The sequence below is a fragment of the Puntigrus tetrazona genome, unplaced genomic scaffold, assembly GCF_018831695.1.
Source record: "Puntigrus tetrazona isolate hp1 unplaced genomic scaffold, ASM1883169v1 S000000373, whole genome shotgun sequence".
In the NCBI taxonomy this organism is placed as follows: domain Eukaryota; kingdom Metazoa; phylum Chordata; class Actinopteri; order Cypriniformes; family Cyprinidae; genus Puntigrus; species Puntigrus tetrazona.
In genome coordinates this window covers 884,871-910,398 of record NW_025048028.1, presented here as the reverse complement: position 1 = coordinate 910,398, position 25,528 = coordinate 884,871, and the positions used below count along the sequence as shown (strand labels likewise).

General features: G+C 37.8%; 2 protein-coding genes and 1 long non-coding RNA gene across 9 annotated transcripts in view; 1 reads left to right on the top strand and 2 right to left on the bottom strand.

The window, feature by feature from the left end:
* LOC122333777 overlaps positions 1-2,100 on the bottom strand; it is an 8,982-nt gene extending 6,882 nt beyond the window's left edge. Inside the window, exon 1 of the long non-coding RNA XR_006248673.1 lies at positions 1,965-2,100. This is a non-coding gene — a long non-coding RNA (uncharacterized LOC122333777). The remainder of the gene's footprint in view (positions 1-1,964) is intronic.
* pargl (poly (ADP-ribose) glycohydrolase, like) lies at positions 1,420-9,111 on the top strand. Of its 3 annotated transcripts, none has more exons than XM_043231565.1 (16): positions 1,420-1,660; positions 2,543-3,031; positions 3,122-3,208; positions 3,308-3,412; positions 3,504-3,575; positions 3,657-3,743; positions 3,987-4,147; positions 4,229-4,341; positions 4,774-4,843; positions 4,917-4,992; positions 5,066-5,213; positions 6,292-6,370; positions 6,471-6,579; positions 6,667-6,757; positions 8,186-8,314; positions 8,755-9,111. In XM_043231565.1, exons 2-16 carry the CDS (start codon positions 2,543-2,545, stop codon positions 8,856-8,858), a joined length of 1,920 nt encoding a protein of 639 aa, XP_043087500.1. In that variant the 5' UTR covers positions 1,420-1,660; the 3' UTR covers positions 8,859-9,111. The 3 variants fall into 3 exon arrangements, with proteins under 3 accessions (XP_043087500.1, XP_043087501.1, XP_043087499.1); XM_043231564.1 differs by lacking the exon at positions 1,420-1,660 and adding an exon at positions 1,753-2,143; XM_043231566.1 differs by lacking the exons at positions 1,420-1,660; positions 8,186-8,314; positions 8,755-9,111 and adding exons at positions 1,748-2,143; positions 7,417-8,179.
* On the bottom strand, positions 9,059-25,528 carry ogdhb (oxoglutarate dehydrogenase b). Of its 5 annotated transcripts, XM_043231559.1 has the most exons (24): positions 25,387-25,528; positions 24,140-24,533; positions 22,544-22,732; positions 21,207-21,309; positions 19,497-19,541; positions 17,799-17,914; positions 17,551-17,705; positions 16,757-16,903; positions 16,078-16,168; positions 15,405-15,584; positions 14,927-15,055; positions 13,833-14,012; positions 13,597-13,749; positions 13,090-13,192; positions 12,855-12,983; positions 12,385-12,535; positions 12,176-12,303; positions 11,875-12,053; positions 11,705-11,776; positions 11,491-11,616; positions 11,229-11,301; positions 10,978-11,141; positions 10,634-10,788; positions 9,059-10,076 (listed from the first exon to the last, which is right to left on the bottom strand). In XM_043231559.1, exons 2-24 carry the CDS (start codon positions 24,371-24,373, stop codon positions 9,956-9,958), a joined length of 3,123 nt encoding a protein of 1,040 aa, XP_043087494.1. In that variant the 5' UTR covers positions 24,374-24,533; positions 25,387-25,528; the 3' UTR covers positions 9,059-9,955. The 5 variants fall into 5 exon arrangements, with proteins under 5 accessions (XP_043087494.1, XP_043087496.1, XP_043087495.1 ...); XM_043231561.1 differs by lacking the exons at positions 19,497-19,541; positions 21,207-21,309 and adding an exon at positions 21,534-21,627; XM_043231560.1 differs by lacking the exon at positions 19,497-19,541.

Here is a 25,528-nt window from a genome sequence, read left to right as displayed (position 1 = left end):
GCATTAATCACGATACAGTAAGGTGCGGTGGCTGAACGAGACACGGCTTACTTCACCTTGCCAACGAAGCAAAGGAAACACTGACCACGAACAATGTGACTGTGGGTATGTGCCTTCACTGCAGACGAAAAACTAACAGGAACTTATTTAGACTTATACGTTATGCTAATATGCAATAAATAGAGCGCACCAACGGGGTCATGAATTAATTCTCCCAAAAGATTTATAGAAGTAGAATCTTTCGACAGACACGTCTTCAGTAACGACGCATAAGGCTTTGAAGAAATATACACCAGTTCTGTGATTTAGCTTAATTAAAACAAATGTTATATTTATTATGCAAATTCCAACCTGAAGGGATATTTTCAAATGTGAAATAAGAAATATTAAGGTGAAATTGCTTTTGGAACTGATGCTACTAAAAAATTGTTCAGTACTGCTCTGCAAATATACAGTCATATTACAGTGTGTATATATATATATATATATATATATATATATATATATATATATATATATATATATATATATATTATTATATATAGATGCTTTTCTCTACACAAGGTCACTTCAGAGAAAAGTAGTCAAAACAGTTCAGCAGTTTTAACAACAGCTAAAGCTCAACTCTAAAGGATCTGAATGACCGTACTAATTGATTTTACAAACAAGAGAAGATTAAAACCGTACTGCTTTTAGTGAATGAATATGATAATTCAGTGACAAGAAGGTCAAGATCCAGGTACTGGGAACACAACTTCTCTACTGTTCAAACGTTCTGTCATGCTCATCTAAAACCGCATTCATCTACATAGATATGGTGCGTCGCAAATGTTTAAATGCACAGTAATATTTTCAAAATAGATTACTGTACCAATGGCTGAAGGAGTTCTGTGGACACTACACTCGTGAAACATCTCTCATCATCAGATCCGTACAGATTGATCAGTGAGACGTTCGGCTATATGGGCAGCTTATTGTGAACCTGACTGGCTAACGTGAGATCATTTCAGATAATTGCAAAAATCTTAAAAATGTAAAGCTGAACACGGAAGAAAACAAACTTATACAAAACTGCTGTTTAAATGCGTTTGTTTATGGGCCACAGCTATCATATACGTTTTTTTAACCTAAATAAAATGCTCTATAGCTTTGCAAAATGCCTCAGTATAATCTGATAATAAAACGCATATCAGGTTTAAAACTAAATTACCTTTTTTTCACTGTACAAACGAGCTGTATGAAATCCTTGACACACTTTTAGCCTTAAATGAGCTAAGAAAATAAATAATCGTTTTACTGTTGCTGTTTGTATCTGAAAACAGAAAATTACACAATCAGAAAGGCGTCGTTTTATATGCGTCTCGCAGCACACAAATACATCATACTGGAGGGTGGCGCCACCTGCTGTTTAAAGAGACGAACGGCAGTCACGTGACTTAACAGGAAACACTATGACAGAATTTATTAAATGTCAGTTTTAGAAATAAATGCACGCGGTGTTTCTGTATCCCGGCATCGTCTCTCGTGACCGGCAGCTCTCAGGAACCGCCGCGGTGCACGGTTTCGTTCTCGCGCGTTCACTTTCGTTCCGGTCGCACGAGCAATCACGAGCTTTCACGGACGCCGGACGTCAGCCGCGCGGACTATTACAGCCGAACAAGTGAGTAAATGTCATTTAACGGCTCCTGCGTTGTTCTGCTTCACACGCCGTTTGTAAAACTTCGCTAAAGTTAGCCAACGCGTAGCCCGTATGAAAACATAGCATTAGATTGTGCGCATAGTTCGTCGAATCGAAAGTGAAACTCCGAACAAATATTAAACCAGTACATATTGCATGTAATTATTAAATGGTATCAAAATAGAGGAGATGTACCGTTTTAACATTTTCCCTTTCTAACAATGCGCATGCAACTTTAAATACAAAGAGTTTATATTTACTACGTACTATCTTTTTAAGTTACTACCTTTTGTAAATACGCGTTTCTTGTCTTTTTCCTACTCCTGCGAGTTCTTGGTTACCCAGAATGCCGGGGTAAAAAGTATTCTCACTGTAAACATGCCTTCTGGCTGTAAGTTAGTTTGTTTAGTCACCAGGCGAACCACGCAATTGCCGAGGGAGGCCTTAAAAAACACCCGTCTTCAGGTAGATCCAAAACACCTCAAAAACAGGAAAATAAAGACCCGCCAAAACCACCCATCAGGCACACAATGTCATAAGACGTTGATATTTGGTTACATTTTGGTTGCGACGTCAGGTGAACGAAATGCAACATGAATTCAATGTCTAATGCCAATGTTACACTGATGACAAATGCTGACCTTGATATTCGCTGTTTTTAGGTTGTGTAACAAAAATCCAACGTTAAGTCAACGTCAACCCGATTTCCATTTCCAACCCAAATGCAGCGACTGTCCAACTTTGACGTTAAATCAATTTGACGTTATATAGACGTCTTGTGCCTGGTGGGCAGTATGTAGGCCATAAAGCTGATTTGTCTTGTTTTGGACATTCCGATGCTTTCACTTTATTTTTTAACCATAGATGTCACAGAAAGAGAGCCATGGAGTGAGGGGATGCTTAAATCCGTCATATAACAATGGAAACACTGGTGATCAGTCATTAAGGGGAAATCCCACAAACCACGGCTCATCCACTGATTCTGCAGGCAAAGGGAACGCAAGCCAGCCCACATCTACTGAGACTGCAGGCAAAGAGGACGAAAAGTCATCTAGGCCTACTGAGCGAGGAAGGAATCAGGCACCAGAAAAAACGCCTCTATCTAGCGAGAGCGCTAGATCTCGCTACGATGATGTCCAAAACCCCAAGCCGACATCTAGTGCATCTGGAGAAAGCAGCTCAAACTGGCACATGGACACTTCAGATTCTTCCTCGGATGCTTCCAGCTCAGGAACAAAACCGAAGTCTTGGATACAGCTGGGTCCCACATATCCCCTTCAGAACCTCAAAACAATGCAAAACTACGCCACAGAGTTTGACAAGAAACTGACGGGACATATAATAATGATAGACGTAAGAATCAAACTTCACTCTCAGTTCTTGCATTACAATCTTACTTTAAGCTATGAATATGGATTTTGTAATGGTTCTTGTTGCTGGCAGATGACGTATTTCCAAAGTGGTGTGATTGTCCCTTATCAATGTAGTCATGTTTGGGATTCCAACCATGTGAAGTTACCACATCTCTATGTAAGTATGGGTATCCAAAATGCTACTGAATAAATCTCTTTCTTTAAAATCATCATCATTTCTGAACAAGTAGCATTCAGTAATGGTTATTCCCCATAGCCGCGGCCTGCATCCCAGCACCATTCAGTACTGTCTCGCTGGGAAGCCACCTGTCAAGCTCTGCGCAAGCTTACCAAAGGAAAAAACTCTATCGGAGATGTTGAGGTACTGTAACACTGAACGATGACAAATACTTTTACACTAGCTGAAAGGGTGTTCATCATGTGACCTGTTATCTGTCTTTGTCTATTTGTAGAGCGTAATAATGTCTTATAATACCAACAACAAGGACAAATGGACATTTGACGCACTTTATCGTTATGGAGAGGTCAGTGAATCGAACTGTATCAGAGAATAGTTAAACGTTACTGCGAAAACACACGGATTGATGCTTGCATTTGCTCTACAGCGCCTACACGCAGTGGACAATAACCTCCATTTGCTGATCCCAAAGATAGCCAAACTAGCTCTTGAATTACCGGATCTCATTAAACAGGTATGCTACAAACATTGCATTGAGGTGTTTTTTGAGAGTTGCGTTGAGAAGTTTTAAAGTACATTTGGCAGACGCTTTTATCCAAACTGAACGGCATTTTCATTTTATCAGTTGTCACTCGCAGTGAGTCTGACCTGAGAGTCTGTCTTGGCTTTTACACACAGTCTCATCGGGTTCATATTGTACAACGTGACAAGCAAGAACCATACAAAAATGCATATACTGTCCGTACTCTGTCTCCAGCCCATCCCTCTCCTGCGACAGCAAAAGAACCAGGCCATAACATTGTCTCAGCAGCAGATTTCCAGTCTGTTAGCAAACGCCTTCTTCTGCACCTTCCCTCACAGGAACAACACTAAACCTGGTTCAGAATACGCCAACTTCCCCACCATTAACTTCAGCAGGTGCTGCTCTGATCACATTACACCAAATGCTTCATACCGGTGTTGTAGCATGTTATAATATACATGTTTTTTTTGCTGTAGCCTATTTGCTGATGAGAAAGACCCAGAGAGATTACAGCAGAAAGCAGAGAAACTGAGGGCCATATTCCATTACTTCAACACGGTGACAAAAGAAAGCCACGAACCAGATTCAGGTACTGAGAACACGCTTAACACAACTACTCTATACTACTGTTTAAACGTTTGGGGGCCGTATGGTTTTTAAATGTTTTTGAAGGAAGTCTCTGATGCTCACCCAAGACTGCATTTATTTGATCAAAAATACAGAAGAAACAGTAATATTGTTAAATGTCGTTAGAATTTAAAATAACCTTTATATATCTTAATATGTAATTGATTCCTGCGAGACAAGATTTAATTTTCATCATTACTCCAGTCTTCAGTGTCACACGATCCTTCAGAAGTCTTTTTAATATACTGATTAATATGACTGTTTTTTTATGTCACTTCTCAATTTAATGCATCCTTTCAACTTTTGAACAGTAGTGTTTAGTGGTGCAGGCAAATATTTGAAAGGATGAGCAAGGAATTGATTTTCATATAATGTCCTTTAACTTCTTTAACAGCAAAACCAGATGGACTGGTTAGTTTTGAAAGGATTAGCATTCCACCATCACAGCTCCCTGACTGGAATAAGTAAGTTGCACTAGATATAGTTAATAGACTAAAGTCAGTTGACAAGCCTCTTACTGATTGTGGTTGGTTTTAGAAAGAAGATGCCTCTAAGGAACCTTCACATCTCTTCGGAAGGGTCCATAGAGAAAGAGGGTACAGGCATGCTGCAGGTCAGTTTCATCTAAACGTCAGTTTTGTATCTTTGGTACATTCAGATGAATTTCAACTACATCCTGTTGTTAGGTGGACTTCGCCAGCAAATACATTGGTGGAGGAGTGCTGAAGTCAGGACTGGTTCAGGAGGAGATCCTCTTCCTCATGAGTCCAGAGCTCATCGTGGCCAGACTCTTCACGGAGAAACTGGATGATAACGAGTGCCTTAAGATCACAGGTACTGCTGTGGTGTTTAGCACAGAAAAAGTTATCTTAAGGCTGTAATATACTATACAAGATTGAAAACTCGAAACACTGGGCACTTGCCTTTATTTATATATTTTTTTAAGCATACACTAAACAACAGCTAGTAATGTAATCCCTTACATTAATCATTTTAGAATATAATCACTTTTAACTACTTTAATAAAAATATTTTTTTTGACCCAACTCATTTATCACACTGATTTAAATGTGGTAATATCGTACCAACTTGATATATTTTCTTACTCATTTTTTTTTATATTCCATTCATTGTTATTATTCAGCAAATCTGCATGTCATATGACCATTGGCCAATGTCAGAGAACAGTGGACATGCAAATGTGATATTTAATTATTAAAAAATTATTTTAAAATCCCAGGGGTTCAAGTCAAGATATTAGGTGAAACTGCAAAACGAGTTTGACAAAAGCCAACCATGTAATCAATAAAAAAGTAACTGTTCACAAGCATTTTAAAATGTAATTTAATCTATATATAATCTGTTATGACCCAAATGCCAAACTAACATACAATAATACATTTTTGTTTTTATCAAAAGTAAATCATGAAACCACGTAAAAACTAAAAAGGTGTAGCAATTTGTCACATTAATAAAGTAACAATCTGGAACCATTTTTTTTTCATGCTAAAGTTTTTAGACTAGAAGAAATTCAAATTTAAAGAAGTGATTATGGAAATGTAATGGCTATTTTGTATTGCAAACATGATACTTAACTCTGAAATAATCCTTATATTTTTGTCTATTATATTCTGCCCATTGGTGCCCATCTCAAACAGATTGCCTACATTTCATCATTGTTGTGTTTGAGGCATTTGCATGAGTAACATGATATGTAATAATCTACACCCGCCTCCAACAGCATGGGGGTGTCGTAATGTTTGAATACAGGAAACTGTCGCTCAGCCTTCTCAAATTTCTGTTTGCCCCCAAATGAAGAACGAACTTTGTTAGAAGTATATTGGAGCCTTAAATGAAAATGGGGGGTGAGCTATTGCTGGTCCCCATCTTAATCTTATTTTTGTGTCACCAGGCCCTCAGATGTACAACATTACTGCTGGCTACAGCAAAACCTTTTCTTGGGTGGGTCCATACAATGACTGCACAAAGCGGTAAGCGACGATGACAGATGCACCAAGTTCACAAACATGAATTTAAATCACTGGTAAAAAAAAGTTCATTTATGTTACAATGGGTCAAATTCACTCATAGAGATATATGGAAGAGACGCTATCGGCAGATTGTTGCCATTGATGCTCTTGACTTCAAGAACCCAAAGGAGCAGTACACCCAAGAAAACATCAAACGAGAGCTCAACAAGGTACCAGTTTTGACGCATTAAAACGATTAAAAGAAACTATGCCTAACTATGAAGGTTATTAAAATTTATACTGTCTGAATCTGAAAGGCATTCGTGGGATTTCACGGAAACCCAAAAACAGCCATCGCAACGGGCAACTGGGGCTGTGGTGCCTTCAATGGAGATCCTAAACTCAAAGGTAAATCAAGAAACATTCACATACAGTGCTTTGTTAATGTTTTACATATTTTCCACATTTGAATGAGTAAAATCATCAAACAAATGTTAATATTACACAAAGATAACCCGATTAAAAACAAAATGCAGTTTTGAAATGGTGATTTAACTGGGGAAAAAATCCTGTCCAAACCTGTTTGGCCCCTATGTGACAAATAATTGCTTTCTAAATGATTTAAAGTCCAGACTTTGACTTTTTTTCTTGAGGCATTCAGAGGAGAACTTGCTTGTGTGTTCTGAACCATTGTCTTGCTGCCAAGTGGAACTGCAATTCATCAATATGTGCTGGAGGCTGGCTCCAAAAGCAAGTCAGTCCCATAGACTCCCCATGTTAAAATGCCCAACTTTATAGCAGAAAAACAAATTACAGCCTGGTACAAAAACAGAAAGAGAAAATAGTCTATACAAACAAAATTTGGCCCCTCATGATGACTGTGAGGAGGGGAAGTTTTTTTAGAACTCATCCGTTTAAATGATACAAAGTTTAAAGTTCTGCATAATTAAGGGGCGTGGCAACTTGAGTGACAAGTGGATTGCTGCCTATTTGGGATTCCAAGAAGGCAACGGCCGAGCTTCAGAAATGCTAGAAACCTACTGGTGACGTCTGTTTTTTTTTAACAGTTTATGCCTGCTGCATAACTCAAGTGCACTTGAGCTTGAGGTCACAAACTGACAGCCAGACATTCTTGGTTCCATCAATTATGGCAAGTTGGTCCCGGCCCTGAAGCTGCAAAACAGCTCCAGACCATCACACTCCCACCACCATGTTTGACTGTTGGTATGACGTTTCCTTGTAGGCCTATTTAATTTACTTCATGTTTACTTCATTAATTTCTATAATAACTAATATAATAATTTCTTAATTTAAAATAAAATAATGAATCAGTCTCCAACAATCCTGGGTTTGTTTACGCAATAAGCCCATGAGAAAAATATGTTGTTCCCTAAACACTAACGTAAAATCATGTTCCCACGAGTTATGACTTTCCCACAAATTAGTATCTCGTGGCCTCATTATATTATCACCTTCCCAAAACTTGGCCACGACAAAACTAAGTGAACAGAAGATGAGGGGTCACTGCACTTTCATGATTTAACAAAAGTGGGTAATTAATTTTTTTTATGTAGGGCCGGTAGGTTTGGACAGCTTTTTCCCCTGAAATAATTTAAAAACTGCATTTTATATTGCATTTTTGTGTTGTATTAAAATTAGTTTGATCTGAACTTTAAGTGTAACAAATATGCAAAAATGTAAAAAACAACAAGTAGTTAAAACCTTTTTAAGGCACTGTAAAAACATATACTTGTTTGATCTGGAGAAATTATAAAGGCTTTACATTAATCACGATACAGTAAGGTGCACGGAACAGAATGTGTTTGTCTTCCAAAGCTCTAATTCAGTTGATGGCTGCTGCGGTGGCTGAACGAGACATGGCTTACTTCACCTTTGGAAATAAACATCTTGCATTCGAAATACAAAGAATGCATGAGATACTGACCACAAACAATGTGACCGTGGGTAAGTACATACCGAAATCAAAACATACAGGAATGAGAAGCAATATGTGCTAGAAAATAATGTGCACTGATAATAATAGGAAATGTTTATTGACCAACAAATCAACATATTTCTGAAGGATTATGTAAAACTGAAACCTGTCAGCTTTGCATCATAGGGAACCATTTATAAAAATATATTTTAAAAGATATTAATCTAAATATAGTTATGTTTAACTGTAATACTGTATCGTATTTTTTATTAAATAAATGTATCCTTAGTAAATATTACTGTACTGTACTGTTTATGCAGAAACTACAGTTCAGTGTTTTTAAATTGTAAGTTTTATAATAGCCAAATTCAAGAACCAAGTGTTTCTGTACGAACAAACAATAATACAGTACTATATGTAAGCTAGTTGTTCTGGTTTTGAGTAACCTGATCATTTCTACTCTCAACAGATAAACTCTACAAGTTGTTGAAAGAATTTGGTAAACATTACTCGACAACAGATGTGTACAGATTCATCAGAGAGAAGGTCAACCATAAGAATAGCTCACTGTAAATCAGTCTTCAGCAGTATTAAATATGTAAAGCTGCTGTGAACAATTAAAAAAAAAAACAACAACTAATGTATGAGATGTATTAGTTTTTAGACTACAGGTGTCATATTAATTTAATTGTTTACCTAAGATGTGTTATAGTTCGTCATGGTTCATATATTAATTAATAAAAAAAAAATCAGATTAATTAAACATCATCTGATAAAGTGCACAAGACATGTCTTTATTAAAGCAAAATAAACTGTTCATGTTAAATTTGTAGTTTTCTTGCATTTTTTTTGGTACAAGCAAACAGATTGAAATTGAGATGAAGTATAATAACAGTAGTCTGAAATAAACATAAGAAAATAAATAAAATTCTTAAATTCTATGTCCTGAAGAAAGTCTTTCTGCTTAATCTCAGTTTACTGTTTTTTTTTTTAAATAACAAGATAAAATGATTGTTTCAGCTTTCAGTCCTTAAATTCATCGATTGAAGTTCATTTTAATTTGGCACTGAGGGTTTAGAGGGTGAATGGGATGGATGAAGAGGATGGGTAAGAAAGACATTTCCTGCTATATTTTAAAACTGCTAAATGCAGGCAAGTTAACCTGTTCCTTTTTTGCAATAATTTAACATGAATAGGGTTCCATGCATGCCCTTTAGCGCCCTCATGCTATCATGATTTTTCGGTGTCTCATTTCTGACACATTCATGCCAACTCTGGTAACGGGCAGTGCAGACATTTTCTTGCGCTGTTGTCTGTGATTTTGTGCGTATTCAAAATTTAAAAAAAACATTAGTATTATTGAGGGGAAACCTCTAGTTTAAGCTGCATGTCACTTTAAGGCCCTATTAAAACCATCATCAGCATGCCTCAGAGACACATGCATGCGAACTGATCCCATTAACATGTCATTGCTTAAAGCTTGCATCCTTTCATAAAATCTGCATAGATAGAGCTCTCATACCTACTGTATAGTGTAAAGCAAACCTGTGCTTTGGTCAGGAGATTCCTAGCTTGCCAGCCTGCCTTCTAACCCTAACAGCGGGGTGTGATTTTCCTGAAAAACGAGGGACGGAGGGATGGTAATAAAGGGAGTGGATGGTGCTAGGTGCTTAGGACTGGTCCTGGAAGGCATCCGGGTTGAAGGCTGTGTCTAAGAACCGCTCCAGCTCCACAAGATGAGCTTTCTTGTTGCCTGTGGCTGGGGCAGCTGCAGGCTCTCGGCCGGCGTACCTGAGAAGAATACATGTAAATATAAATGTGAATGCATGTGATTGCATGGCTTAGACACATTAATAAGTGGGTACAAATCCTGTTGCATAAATACATAGCATGGACACACTTTCAGGTCACCCCAGAGAAAAACAAACAAATAATATTATTTTGTTTATAATTTAGCATTATAAGATGACAGAACTTTAGTAATTATTTGTCATGTTGACTGAGCTTTAAGGTATTGTTTGTCATTTAGTGTTTCTATAAAATAGTGATAAAACTACTATGAATTCTTCTAATAACAATATAAAACGTACTAGGATTAATAAGCTGCTGTGTTCATGAATCGACTCAAATTGATTTGCTGAAATCAAAACAGGGACGATAATAGATGAGCGCCAAACAATGAGATTGTTGTTTGTGCATTAGTTCCACCCTCTACCAAAGAAACAAGCAGTTCTTAAAAGCTGAAGAGTTCCAAAGGAACTTCGTTTACATGTAGCGTATCAATTCTGCATGGTAGTTCTTGAGAGATTGTTCGATATTTGTTCTACTGATTTAAAGGCATGACTTACCAAACGGGACGGGTGTTGCTGAAGGTTCTGCTGATGCGTGGCTTGACATAGTCATAGTAGCCTTGATTCTTATGCTCTTCCTGGCACCACAGCAGCTGAGCCTGAGGATACTTCTCTGCCTCAGCTTTCACAAGATCAAACGGGAACGGAGAAAGCTGGACAATAATACATTTAAAGTCATCAAAGATATCTTTTAACTACTAGGGTGCAGACATGTAGCGAAAATGATAATGTGGTGTACAAGTGGTCAGGAAAGAAAGCTGGTGTAATGACCATTCTTATTATGAATAAATACAGAATACGACCCATTTAATAATTTTAAGAATAAAAGCGTATGCAGGTACCTGCTCAATACGACTTATGGCCACTGTGTTCTCCAGGCCTCTGGCCTTTCGTTCTTTGGTGAGGTCATAATAAACCTTCCCTGTGCAGAAGATGAGACGCTTCACTCCAGCTGAATTCTGTGATGCTGTTCCCTCTTCAGGAATGAGACGGCTGAAGTGTGTGCCTAATCAAACACAAACACAACTGGACGTGACTAAAATTCTGGGGACGTTGTATGACATTGGATTGCCGAGATTTTATAAGGACAAACCTTGTAACATATCATCAAAACTTGACTTGGCCTCTGGGTGCCGTAGCAGTGATTTAGGTGTGAAGATAATGAGCTAGAGCAAATAAAAAGAAAGATTGAAACCACAACTTGGTAACAAACAGATTACCACAATATATGCTAATGAATTATTAAAATTCACTGAAAAAGCTCATTTTAATTTAGTAATTTTTTAACTTTAAAATGTTTTTTTTGTCTTGAGGGAAACCCGTAGAGGTTATGAACCGAGTGAAATGTCTCTTACAGGCTTTCTGAAGGGCAGAAGGATCTGCCTCCGAAGAACATGGAAGAAGTTTGCAGGAGTGGAGCAGTTCACCACGATCCAGTTACAGTCATAAAGCTGCCGGACAGCAAAGTCCTCTGTGATTTTCTGTGTCAAACAAATGAGTATTAAGATCAATATTCATAGTAAATATTGTGTTCGGCTAAAATATTCATGCTTAAAGCTAGAGATTTACCGGGAAAACGTCAGGGTCATCATTGCACATCTGCAAGAATCTCTCTGGACGGGCAGAGGAGTGTTCTGGTCCCTGATAAAGGAAAAAAAAAAACACCAAGAAAGTAATGAAAAAGGAAGCGGACTAGAAGATGAAAGTGCAGAGGTGGATTTAATATAAAAATACCTCACCATGCCCTCCATGCCATGAGGTAGCAGCAGCACAATGCCGTTCTGTCGGACCCACTTAGCCTGGCCTGGGGAGATGAACTGGTCGATGATGCACTGGGCTGTGTTATGAAAGTCTCCAAACTGAGCCTCCCAGAGCACTAGAGCGTTAGGACTTGCCATGGCAAAGCCAAGCTCAAAACCTGCACACAATGAGAATCACAGACCTCGGGATATGTTTGTTCAGTGGGCATATAATGTGCTGCTTCTTCTGGGTTTGTTTGACAGACAGCAACTATCCACAGTTCATTTGGTTTATACCCACCAAGAACCCCGTATTCTGACAGGGAGCTGTTGCACACGGTATATGGAGCCTGGTTTGAGTCGATGTAGTTCATGGGAATGCATGTCCGTTTGTCAACGTTTTGATCGTGTAGCACATGGTGCCGATGACTGTATGGGGATAAAAAGGTAGACTATGGAGTTGCTTCCAAAGCAAGTTAATTCAGGAACATGAGATGGAGCTGCTCTTACCTGAAGGTCCCTCTCTCCACATCCTGACCACTGAGACGCACATGAATGCCTTCTTTTAGCAGAGAACCGAAGGCCATGTATTCTCCAAGAGCCCAGTCCACTAAGCGGTTCTGCACCATTGTAGCCCTGCTCTTCAGGATACGGGTAAGACCTTAGATGATGACAGACAGAATGAATACAGAAGATGGCTCAAGTAAAATAAATTATATATATATATATATATATATATATATATATATATATATATATATTTGAGTTAAACATTTGAGTCAACCAAGCACCTGTATGATATAATCTCAGAAAGCAGATTTATTAGTTCTTGAAACACAAGCTGATTTTAAAGATTTCTTTATTTTTGCATAAAAGTAGATAGAAGGTTTGGATATAGCCAGTTCCCAACATGGTTCAAAAATGACACACCTTTTCATAATGGTGTGGAGGTGTATGCAGAGATGAGAGTGAAAAGGTACCTCCATGGATAGTGAAATCCTCCACAGGCACTGAGGAAGCCACCTGACCGATGTGACTAAGCAAGTCTTCATTAAGACCAGTGGATGGACAGCTCATACTTTTGGGTTGACCATCCAGAGTGAAGAAACCTGTAGAGTTAAACACAGAAATGTCAAGTCAACTAGATTTTAGAGCAAATACACACATGTAAAAGTGTCTCAGTTTGGAGACGTATATCAACACAAACACACACACCTGGCCAAGGTGAGTCAAGCCAGTGCTTGATGTGCAAGATCTTCTCATCTTTAGAACGATTGTACGCCTCCTCACAGATTTTGTCATACTTGGCAATTTCCTCCTACAAGGACAGACAGGCAACATTATATTAATGAACTATTCACACAAGCCATTTAAGAAAGAAAGTATTTGATAAGTATAATCCTTTTTATTATTCTAACTAAAACTGCCAATTCAGTTTGGGGTCTGTTAAGAGTTTTTAATGTTAATGTTAAAGTCAAATTTTTTGGTCAAAAATACAGAAAAAAATGTAATATTGTGAAATGCTTTTATAATTTAAAAAACTACTGTATTTTTATATTTTATGACATTTATAAATCATTTATTAATGTGACGCAAAGCTGAATTTTTAGCAGCCAGTACTCCAGGCTTCAGTGTCAGTACTTAAAAAACACTTCTTAAAACGTGCAATAGATTTGTGCTGCTTCAGATTTTAAAGGAACTGTGACATTTGGTTAATCTGACCTCATATTCCTGTCTGCTTACAGCTCCTTCTGTAATGAGCTTTTCAGCATATTTCTGCAGAACTGGTTTCTGTTTCTTTATCTGTTTATACATCAGGGGTTGCGTAAACATCGGCTCGTCCATCTCGTTGTGGCCGTTTCGTCTGTAGCTCACCTACAATTCAAAGGAGAGCACCAGAGTCAACACCTAAAACACGTTCGACAGACGGCTGGAAACGTTACAATGTGCTTCCCTACCAGATCAACCACCACATCTTTATGAAAGGTGGCTCTCCATTCTGCAGCTACATTACACACATACATAACAGCCTCGGGATCGTCTGCATTAACATGGAAGATGGGAGCGTTGACCACTCTGGCCACGTCCGTGGGGTACGGCGAGGATCGAGCCATCCGAGGGTCAGTAGTGAAGCCAATCTGAATAGAGGAGAACGAAAATATATGCAAATATTACAAAAACAAACTATAAAATATATATTTATATATAATATATAAAATATATCTACAAAATGCTAAATTATACATTACAACTCAACTGTTGGCCAGGTATTGTTTTAAGAAATCAGTGCTTTTAGCAAAGAATTACGCAAACGTTAATAATAACAAGAAGAAATGTTTCACTTCCTCAAACAGCAAGTCAGCATATTAGAATGATTTTTGAAGGATCATGTGACTGAAGACTAGAGTAACGATGCTGAAAAATTCTGCACTCACATCACAGGAATAAATTACATTTTAACATAGGATAAAACAGAAAAGAAATTGTAATAATATTTTGCAATATTAGTGTTATTATTTTTCCATGAAACTAGACTGGTTTCCTCTGTACATGTCTCACCTTGGATTACTCCAGAACATCGGCCAATGAAAACTATGGGACATCGCTTGGAAAGTGTATAGGACAACTGGTAGTAAAATTCTATATCTGTTCAGACCGATCCTATACCAGCTGTTTTGCTTATGAGGCGTGCTACGGATTTTGAACATTTTATAACGCATATGAATAACTGTAGCTTGATATCTGCCACTATTACAAATAAACTCAAAGGGCTGCAGTTACCCCTATACAAAAAAAACAAAACACAGCTCTTGACTACCAAAATATTAATAATTATAGGCAAGTAAAATTCTTGAAAAAGTTGTAAGTTCCACTTAAACGATAATAACCGGGTTAATAATCAGGTTTTCGTTTATCACATAGCACTGAAACTTCTTCTTTGTGTGGTAAATTATATTCTCATGTTCAATCATACAGAAAATCTTGTGAACTATAGTGTATAATCAATTTAAAGAAGTTGTTTCCTGCTGGTGAGAGTGTGCGAAAAACAGACCTGGTTGTTTACGACCACGTGAATAGTGCCATGTGTGGAGTAGGACGGCAGGTCACTCAGGTGAAAGGTCTCATACACGATACCCTGACCAGCGAAGGCTGCGTCTCCATGCAATAAGATGGACATCACCTTTAGAGACAAGGACACAGTCTTTTTACTGACACCATGTAAATTGAGTCTTGTTGTCTGATCACAAAAAAATGATTTAAGCCTGTTCTAAAAATTGTTGACATAATACAACCGATCGTCTTTGAAGGAGCTGTTTAATCTTTGGATATAGGGCTCTTGATTTGCACTTCACTTTCCAAAGTTACAGTCCATGTCTGTAACTTTGTCAAGTAGTATGCTAGTATATAGATCACCACAAAGTAAACTTTAAGCTGATGCCTGCACTAGAAATCTACAGTAGCAGAATATCAATAAGTGCATCAGGAAAACAATCTGGAATTAATGCAGTAATCACACAAAATTCACACACCCTTTTGCCATCAGAGTCACCACAGTAGAACTGCTCTGCCTTGGTCTTGCCCTGCACTACGGGGTCCACTGCCTCCAGGTGTGAAGGGTTGGCCATCAGAGAGAGAGTGATGTGGCGATCAGTGACCCGGTTGATCCGTCTATGGTACATACCCAGATGATACTTCACATCACCTGAGCCCTAAAGAAAATCACAAAGAGAAACTGAAATATGAACAGAACTGGAATCTCAAGGTTCTTTGTTTAAATGACAGGAACATTAGATACACTAGTTTAGATTGTTTTCCCAGACATGTGGGAGAGGAGATGTATAAAACAAAACATGTCACCATGGATTGTGTACAGAGCTAATTAAGTAAACCACAATAACAATATTGAATGTTTTATGTATCACCGCCCTGCTTGTTCCAATATTTTTTAAACATTATCACTTTCATTTTAAATTGTCATGATATGAAAATTAAACCTATTTTCTAAATGCATATTATTGTGACCTATTAATTTTTTTTCGGTTAAGAATTGCTGAGATGAGACATTGTTCCTTAAAAAAATTGATCTGGCTTTTTTTATTTGTGTGTAAACTGAAATATTTATTTTGTAATCTGTATAGTGAGCTGAACTAGGAACTGTTCAGAAACTGTAGAAAATGTAGGTGGCTTAAAAGAGATGCTCACCTCATCTGCAGCTTCCAGCTTTGAATCAAACTGGCAGAAGATCTGCTCCAGCTCCTTACGGATCACATTAGCAAGCACATTCAGACGGCCTCTGATGGAGAGCAGACAATTCAGAGATGTTTCAGTGGTCCTACATATATACTTCAATAATCAGCATATATTGTACAGTAGGGCTAAAGATTTTTCTGGTTGACTAGTAGTCGTTTATGTTAAGCATTAGTCACACGTTTATTAACAAACCATTCAAATCATAATAATGAGCCTTTAATTTCCTACATAGCCTAATAAGTGCTCAAATGCATACATAAAGATTGCCATATTAGACTTAAAAATGATTATAAATATATTTATTGTGAGTTCACACAAATATACAGATTCGAAAAACATATTACTCTTATCTTTTTGACCAAAAATGATTTTTAAGAGCACCTGCATCTGTCATGCACAGAAAACTGTCACTTCGCACAGACAACTGAATAGAGGACATTTATTCTGATGATAAGCTATATTTGAGGTCACTGATTAATCAATTGGATGCCCTGCTTGAATACTGTATTACACACAGACCAACCGTTAACGATCTGTCTGTCACAGACCTTTTTTTATTTGATTTTCTGTAACTAAGCCACTAATACAATTATGGTCGAAAGCCCTACTGTACAGTTGGTTGTTCCTCTACCTGTGTGGCATTCCCATGATAACGCTCTCCACTCCGTTCTCACTAGATTTGTCGATGATGGTTTTAAGGGCAGGAATGAGAGACTCGCATCCCTCTAGGCCAAAACGTTTCTCTGATGACCACTTCCTCTGCAGGAACTCCTCAAACCTGGAAGCATTACAAAAACATTCACATAATAAAAAGAATGTTATTAAAGGAATAGTTCACCCAAAAGTGAAAATTACGGCATATTTTATGTAACCCGAAGCCATTCTAGGTGTAAATGGCTTTCTTCTTTCAGATGAACAGTCAAGAGTTTTTCAAAAATGTATCTCTTTCTGGCTCTTTTATTTTTGTTACAAAATTCGATTGATCTGCTTCAGAAGACTTGTGAAAACCCCCCAAAGGCATATAGGTTCTTTTTACGCCGCAGTAATTGTAGATATATCCGATTTATGGAGATTCAAAATAATGGCCACCATCCACCAGCATCACTGAGCTTGGAAGAGCCAGGATACATTTTTACAGTGTTCAGACAGTGTTGGTCTGAAAGAACAAAGTTATATACACCTAAGATGGCTTCGAGGTGAGTAAAATATGCAGTCATTTTAATTTTTGAGTGAACTATTTCTTTAACAAGATATCAAGTGTCAAGCAAGTGTCGTTTGCAAATAAATGATGTGATTTGCTTGGCAAAACAGATTCCCTTTCCGTGTCAATTTTAGTGGATGTAGGAATTCATTTCTGTTTTGCTTACATTATTTGAATGGCAAATAATGCATTTAGGTATACAGAAAACTATGGCATGGACAGACCTGGTTGAGCGGATCATACGGGCCAGTAGTGTCCTTTTCTCGTCCAGAGTAAACTGCATCACTCCCGGCTTCTCAAACTTCTGTCTGATCCACTGGCACTGCTGCAAGTCATTGATGAACATGAACTCCACTCCAATGTGCTGACAGTAGGACATCTGCATAGTGCAGCAAGAAGGAAAGTCATGCAAAACAACCGATCTTCATAGTTCGACAGCATAAAGAAGACAAATTATGTCTGGTGAATGTACCTCTAAACGCCGGATGATTTCCCTGAGAGTAAGAGCACTTTCACTTCCCCCAATGAAGGTTGTGGTAGGAAGCCGGAAAACTTTATCCAGATCCGCTTCTTCAAGTCCATAGAAGCCTGGCAGCAGAGATGCAAACAAATGGATGGGGAAAGGGGAGGAAGGGCAAGCGAAACAAAACACCACAGTGGATCCGACCGATGCACATAAACACAGAGGACAAATGGAACTGCATTAGAGAAAGTAGAAAGGTTGAACAACTTATTATGCTTGTAATTTTTTAAGTGAGTACATTCAAGCACATAAGACACAGAACATGCAAAAAAGCTAAGCCAACAGTATAAGCAGAGGAAAAAGGAAAGATGAGGGTGAAAATGAGATTCCAGCCCAGTCCACTGGTGCCACAGGGAATGCATGCATAAGATGCTACAGATGGCCGTAACATGCATGTTTGAGTGAATACATTTTACCTAGAAATGTGTTTTGGTGCACAGAAAATCTCTTTTCTTATTGATTAGTAAGCAACATGTGAGTGTATTCCATGAAGCAGAAATGTAGACTAGAATCTTGCATACCGGTTTGCTCTGACCTATGATCTCAAGGCGTGCTGAAACATGGCTTTCCTTCACAATGTGTAACACGAGTTGTTCCTGTTTACTTCTCTAACATACATGAACAAATGTACCTCAATGCTGCAGGCAAGTAAACATGATAACAACCTGCAGCACCAGTAAAACAAGATTACACTAAACTGAACTCAATTAAAATAAACATGATCACAAAAGAAAGGGCAAAGTGAAAACGCAAGTACAACTAACAAGCCTCATCAACTCCCGAAGTAATATTCCTTTACATAATTTACACTTTGCCATTCATGTCTATAGCAATTCAATTCTTTCACAACAGTGATATTTATATCAAAACAGCACCACTATTAATTACCATTATGAACTGGAATCCATCAAGGGTGACATTGGGAGAGTCTAACAACATGGATAAACCTGAGCTCTGAGGCTAAATCTGACATTCCGTGAGGATGAGGACATTATGTAAGAAACAGACCCTAGGCAAGGTTAATGAGGGAAATCGCCACATATGCCAGCTGGGTCTCCTGCGAGGAGAACAGCGCAGTGCCACGTGGAGTTATATAAATGTATTTTTGCTAAGTGTTGAGGACATTTTCAATTACGTTTTCAATGTCAATTTACATTTTATTATATAAATAAACTAAAGGCTAATTTAAAATATGATTATATATTTTAATTTGTAATATTTATTATTATTTTAAATTAGCTTTTAGTTAAAATTATGTTATGTTATGTATTTTAGTCAATTTTTATTCCTTTTTTAATATATTTATATTGCACTTTCTTTAGCATATATTCCCATTTACATTTTTTATATAACATTTACATTTTATTTCAGCTTTTTACTATTATTATGGTTTAAAGCTTAATTTGGTTAATAATAAACAACACTGGTATAAAAACACTTCACTAAGCCTTATAAAGCTAGGCCCAAGAACAATGTTTGTAATGTAAAAATCAAGGACATTGATTCCACTAAATGCTAAAAAGACAGCAAGTCTCTTCTTTTAACTACACAACACTTTAAACTGATTTAATCAGTTTTTTTTTTAATCAGGGAACTGGTGGGAGCTTCTAAAAAATGCTACTAAAGTACACTAGCTAGTCTTCATACCTCCAGCTGTAAGGTGAGACAGACGGGCTTTAAAAACAGCTGCATCTGAGGAATCAAAAAGCATTACATTAAAAAATGTTAATGCCCGGTGTGTGGACATAACCAATGTTACAAACCTATTTTTGTTTTAACAGTTGTCATGACCTCAAAAGATCCTGTGAGGTGTTCTGAGAAAAAGCACTGAGCGAAGCATTTCCACTGAATGAAACACAGAACAATGCAGCACTGGAAAACTCACTCACCCCATATACTGCACTTTGAAACCCGACTGTCAATACACTATAAACTGACTGTTCACTAGTAGCGGATGCTCAATGACAATCATCCTGCCATTGATAAAAAAAGGCTCTAAAATATCAGGCTTTGCCATTAGGAGGAATTGATCAGACAGAGCAAAGCCATTTGGTGTTAAAGTTTGAATGATTCTCTGACCGGTTTTTTAGAAGTAGAATACTGCACTGCTGAATCACAATATTTTTGTCTTCTTTTCAAGTTTTCAACACAAACATTTTTAGTGACTTATTTCAAGATATATTTTCTGTAAACAATTCTGTAAATGCATTTCTTTTTATGGGTGCTTAGATATTTATACTGCAAAAACCAAAACCAGAAATACTAGCTAAGAAATGTTTCTTTGCAGGTTATGCAGCAAATCTTTCCTTATTTCTTTTATTTAGTTTTTCAGCCGAATAACATCTGGTAAAGGACTGCCAATGAAAATGTAATTTGGGTACATTTACATTTATGCATGTTGATTAATGTACACTGTCTCTTTGTTGTGAAATAAAATAAATAATAATCAATTAAACCATCTTGTTTACAAATACTCACAACATAGCAAACCTGAAGTTTAGGACCTAAAATATTTAATGAGCTATTTTGAGTTTGTACGGAGCATGCTATTGGTTCACGTTTCCCAAGTTATTAAGCATCATGAGTGTGGGTGTGGCTTGCGTTTTGCTAAAGGTTTCCAATCATCCATGCTGAATGTGTATGCAGATAAACCTCTACAAACGATAGGTGCGCAATGAGAAATAAAGCAACTGCTATTCACAGCATTCAGAAAGGTCTATAGCCTAGGCATTCCAGCGCAATACAGGAGCCACTGTGAGAGGATACGTATATGGCAACATGCAGAGAAAGAGGAACTACAACATGACACTACATGAGAGCAGGATTTCACTGACAAGCAGACAATTCTGAGGACAAAAGTGATGGGTACAAAGACATTAAGATACATCATTTACAATGGGCAAAGTCAAGGGAACTCTGATCAGTTCAGAACCAAAACTTATTTTGCCACCATTTTTGGTTTCATGTTTTCAAGGAAGCATTAAATTGCTAAAATTTTAACATCTTTTAAAAAGAATTTTTACTTTCTATTCATCAAGAATACTGAATACAATATATAATGGATACAAAAATATTCAGCACAATATCAGCATATTTGGATGATTTCTGAACGATCATGTGACTTAAAAAAAAAAATCTTACTAGCCCCAAACTTGTATATGTATATATATATATATATTATGTTTAACCTGCACACAAACAACACTCACTGCTGGGTGTGTCTGAATTTTACCCATTGCAAATATCTAAACAGGTCTGGACTACATGCATGCTCCAGGTAAGGGAGGACAGCACAAAAATAAGCCATGCCACATGAAAAAGATTCAATTATTCTCCAACGCCTGATCAAAACCTCACCAAGTTTATCAGAGGATGTGATTATATCTGCCGGGACGCACGAATCAAGATCTGCATCCATAATTCCCAGAGGATCCAGCTGTGCAACATGGTGCCCCCGAATCTGCAGGGAGTTCCAGAAAAAAGACGTACAGATAGAAAAAGAGGAGAAGGGAGGACAGTAACTCCAAAGAACAGTATGGACAGTTAAGGAGGTAAGATTGGGACAGAGAGTGTGAAAACCACCAGAGAGTTGACAGAAGAACAGGGACAGAAGGACACAGAGCAATGTTAACACACTGAATGAGCATGCTCCCAATCACACTGAACACCACAAGCAGTTCTCACCGGACTGATGGGACCCGATAGTAAGCGGGGCATTGTCAAAATTTACACAACTGATGCCCAAAGGGTCGAGTTTGGCTATATGATGACCTCTGACCTGTGAACAAGGCAACAGCACTTACAAGCTAACAGAGGAGCGCAATCAAATATTACGTTTCTTTGTTAAGGCAGTTATATTTTCTTTGCATTTTAATCAATTTAATTAGCCAAGACAATCAAATTTAAAAATATGCCAGGGGTAAGGATATATTTAAATCAATTCTGTGGAGATTTGCAGATAATGATTAAGTGACAAAAATATCTTCTTGTATGAGAAATGAAGTCCTCATCTACTTCATCCAGTGTATTACACCAGCAACATATGACTGAATTTGGAATATTTGGAAGAAAGGGCACTACACTACCACCAAAAAGGAATGCTGACTTGTTCTTTAATCTTTAACAGAGTGAAGTCATCAAAACAATAAAATAATATCAATGTGCACAAGTTCAAAAGCCTGGGGTTGGTAAGATTTTTACAAAAAAGCATACTCACCTAGGCTGCATTTATTTGAATAAAAACATATTGTGAAATATTAACATTTTAAATATACATAGTAATCTATTTTAAAGCATAATATATTAATGTGACGCAAAACTAAATTTTCATGATCATTACATGATATTATATTATGTTAAAAAACAAAAGTTGCTGATGTTAAATATTTTGCATTTTCCCAGAATTTTTGATAGATAGAAAGTTTAAAAGAAAAGCTTTTAAACATTAAAACATTACAATGTCTTTGACACTACCAATTAAAACACATCCAAATTAATTTCTCATTCATAAAAAAATAATAATAATTTACCGACCCCAAACCTTTAAACGGTAGTATAAATACAGTAAATACAGTATTTATAGTGCATGGTACTATAAATTAGTATTAGTGCAACAATAAGATAATTGGAAAACAGCAACAATACAGTCCTCTCCTCCAACCTCCTTGGTGAAATTAACATTTTAGCCTTCATACCTGGTAGGCACGGATGAGGGACTGCACGGCAAGGTGGTCTTCCACTAGTTTTTCCACATTAGGCTGAGCTCCAACCAGTGCCTGGGCCTGAGACAGTCCTGAGAGACTCACCCCCACTGGAGGGGGGCTTTGGTAGGCAGAGCCAGGAGGAGCGCCTGCATTGGCGTTACGGAAGAAAATGTCCCAAGACTGGTGAAAAAGGAGCAAAGAAATCACAGAAGGAGAATAATGACATCAAGTGCTGTGCAGAGAAGAAAAAAAAGGATCCTTTTCATTTGTTCAAATACATCCAATAAAGTACAAAAATTCTTGTGAAGGAATAAAACGGCTGCGGACTCGCAGTATTAGTAACTTCATCATCACACAGGAATCTGAATCATCTCCAAAACAGATGGGAACTGTGGTCATATCAGAGTAAACTGTGGGAAGAGGTCAAACTTCAGCACTGCTTTTCCGAGCAGCAAAACTTCACTGGATAAGCTGGATGTTCGGTTGCATAACCGAAGTCTTTTGATGCAATCATCTGCAAATCTTTAGGTTCATGCAGGGACAGAAAAGAACAGCAATTTGAACCAAGTCTGACCTTGTTCTGAACAAGAGGGCTTAATTAACTACAAATCGGGTCACTGTGATGCAATGACACATCACACAGGACCTCACACTAACCTGATAAATGTCTAATAGGCTTTGAGGAGCTAAAGAGCTCAGTGTGTTAAATTGAGAGAGCCGATGCCAAATCATCTCACAGCAGGGCAAAGGAGGGATGTCTGAACTGTAGTAAAATTGTACTGCACACTTTCTTTATTCATGGGTAATGTAGTATAAGTATATAGTATAAAATACTGCTTATTTTGTACTTTCATCTCTCGCTGCTCATTTGAAGATTTTTTTGTGGCTCGTGATGAGTGAAATACGCCGAGGTCAAAATATTTAAAGCTAATTTAAACTAATCAAAAGAAAGTAATATAAACGTGTAACAATATGTATAGTAATATATAAAATGTATATACAGACAGTACTGGCTGTTCATCTAAAAAGGTATGCTTTAAGTGTGTTGTTCAAAGAAATAAAAAAAAAAAAGTTTGACAACTGCACTGAACTTAGCATGTTTCAGACATCCTGGAAACCGCAAAAGGGCAGGTGAAATGGAAAAGAAAAGTCTTACATAACAGCCCTGGAAAGCTAAGCTTACTGTCTGAAAGGAGAAACAAAGTCACATTATGAAACATGGATGTCCTCAAGCATAACCTTCAAGGGCACACAACTGCCTTGTGAACCGAATCAAATGATTCATTTCTAAAGATCTGGACTAAATGATGACAGAGTTTTCATTTTGGGTGAACTGCTCTTTCAGCACGCTAACAATTACCAATATTCCAAAAAGTAAAGCCCTTTGAGTAGTGAGGTTATTAAGTTGTGATGAAAGCTTATGAAGACAATTTTATTCAGTGGTGTAACATGTACAGATTATTCTTATCACAACATGAGCAGGAATGTGCATTGTGAAAGTAAACAGGGTGGATTTTGATACCGCATGGCTTTTAAGCATCATAACTTTCAGGAATCCAGAATGAATCCTGAAAGCCGTCGTCTTACCTTGTGCACGCTCTTTGGGTTCTCCAGCCATGCGTAGTACATCTCTTCCACATAATTGGAGCTCGTCCCATTGAGAAAAGGCTCAGCGGCGACAGGGGCTGCATAGCACCTGAAAGGCTGAAACGTCCTTAGGGCCCCGGGCGTCACCGCTGTCCTCTGTTGTGAGAAACTTGGAGCATTCTGAGAGGCTGTGAGCGGCCGTAGCCGTGCAGCGCAAGTCCTTAAGCGATGCATCGCAGTCTTTAAACCAGCACCACTGCCTCTCCAAACCAACGGCAAGATCCAAAGCTCCACACAGCACTGAATCCAACAGAGCCTGGATGTGTTCCTTTAATAAAGGCGCTTGCCCTCCTACTCCTCCCCTCAAGGTCTTTTCGATTAAAGTCCCAAGAAACTGAAAGAAACACCAGATGTGAAGCATGTCAATACATAAGACGTGTCAACGTAAATGTTTAGGAATGAACAGCATGTTTTTGTGCCTGTCCTACAGGTCTGTTTTGATCTGTTTCAGAAGTCACGAAAAGGATTCTTGCCAAGCCACTGTTGCAATGCTTTAGTTAATGATAAAGACCGATTATATGAATGTTGAACAATATTTTTAAACCCTGTAACTCTCTAAATGACATTCATATCTCCAAACAACAAGACGTTCAAACAGTGTATAAACAAGGCACTTGCACTCGGCTTGCATCAGGGTTGCTGAACCTGTAGTGTGTGTACAGTAAATCATTGGATACCAAAACACTGTCGAGCACGATACATGACATTAAACTGATCAACACTACGTGGAAAATCAGACGTTAAATGTTTTTTACAGTAACTAATTGCTGATGACACCTTTTAATGGCTTTAAATGGCTGTTCTTAACGAATAAGTGTTTTCAGAGGTGAAAAAGAAATGCAAACGAGTCACCAAGAAGTTAAAATAGGAGTTTAAAATCTTGGCAGCAGTTAAGGTCTCATGAGTAACGGACCACACCGGTTAGCTTCAGCTAACACGAGCTAACACCAAAACTCACTATTAAACCATCAAATGGGCGTTTAAACCGTCCACACCTTAGAGAAAGAAGACAAATAGCACATTAAAACGGCAAATTCACCGTTAAATGTATCTTATTACACAGTGTTCCCCTCAGTACCGGTAAGACTGCTGACAGATGCAGAAGTGACTCGCTAATGCCTCACTGACAGAATCGTTAAAATCAAATGCGCTGCGAAAACGTAGATAAAAGCGATTCAGATACTTACTATCAGAGCAGGAGATCGTGTAAGGTACGGCGTAATGTCATAGAACACAAAATTAAAGCGAAAAAGCGAGGTGGTCGGGAGCGGGACGCGTCTCGTAATCTGATAAACGAGTCGCTCGTTTCTAGGCAGCGCGAGCGCAGGC

Coding starts and splice junctions, on each gene's coding strand:
- pargl (XM_043231564.1), top strand. CDS start 2,057: ATGCCTTCTGGCTGTAAGTTAGTTTGTTTAGTCACCAGGCGAACCACG. Junction 2,144..2,542: donor TAAAAAACACCCGTCTTCAG/GTAGATCCAAAA, acceptor TTTTAACCATAG/ATGTCACAGAAAGAGAGCCA. Junction 8,315..8,754: donor CACAAACAATGTGACCGTGG/GTAAGTACATAC, acceptor TACTCTCAACAG/ATAAACTCTACAAGTTGTTG.
- ogdhb (XM_043231559.1), bottom strand. CDS start 24,373: ATGCATCGCTTAAGGACTTGCGCTGCACGGCTACGGCCGCTCACAGCC. Junction 13,750..13,832: donor AAGATGTGGTGGTTGATCTG/GTAGGGAAGCAC, acceptor TTTGAATTGTAG/GTGAGCTACAGACGAAACGG. Junction 12,054..12,175: donor GTCAGAATACGGGGTTCTTG/GTGGGTATAAAC, acceptor CATTGTGTGCAG/GTTTTGAGCTTGGCTTTGCC.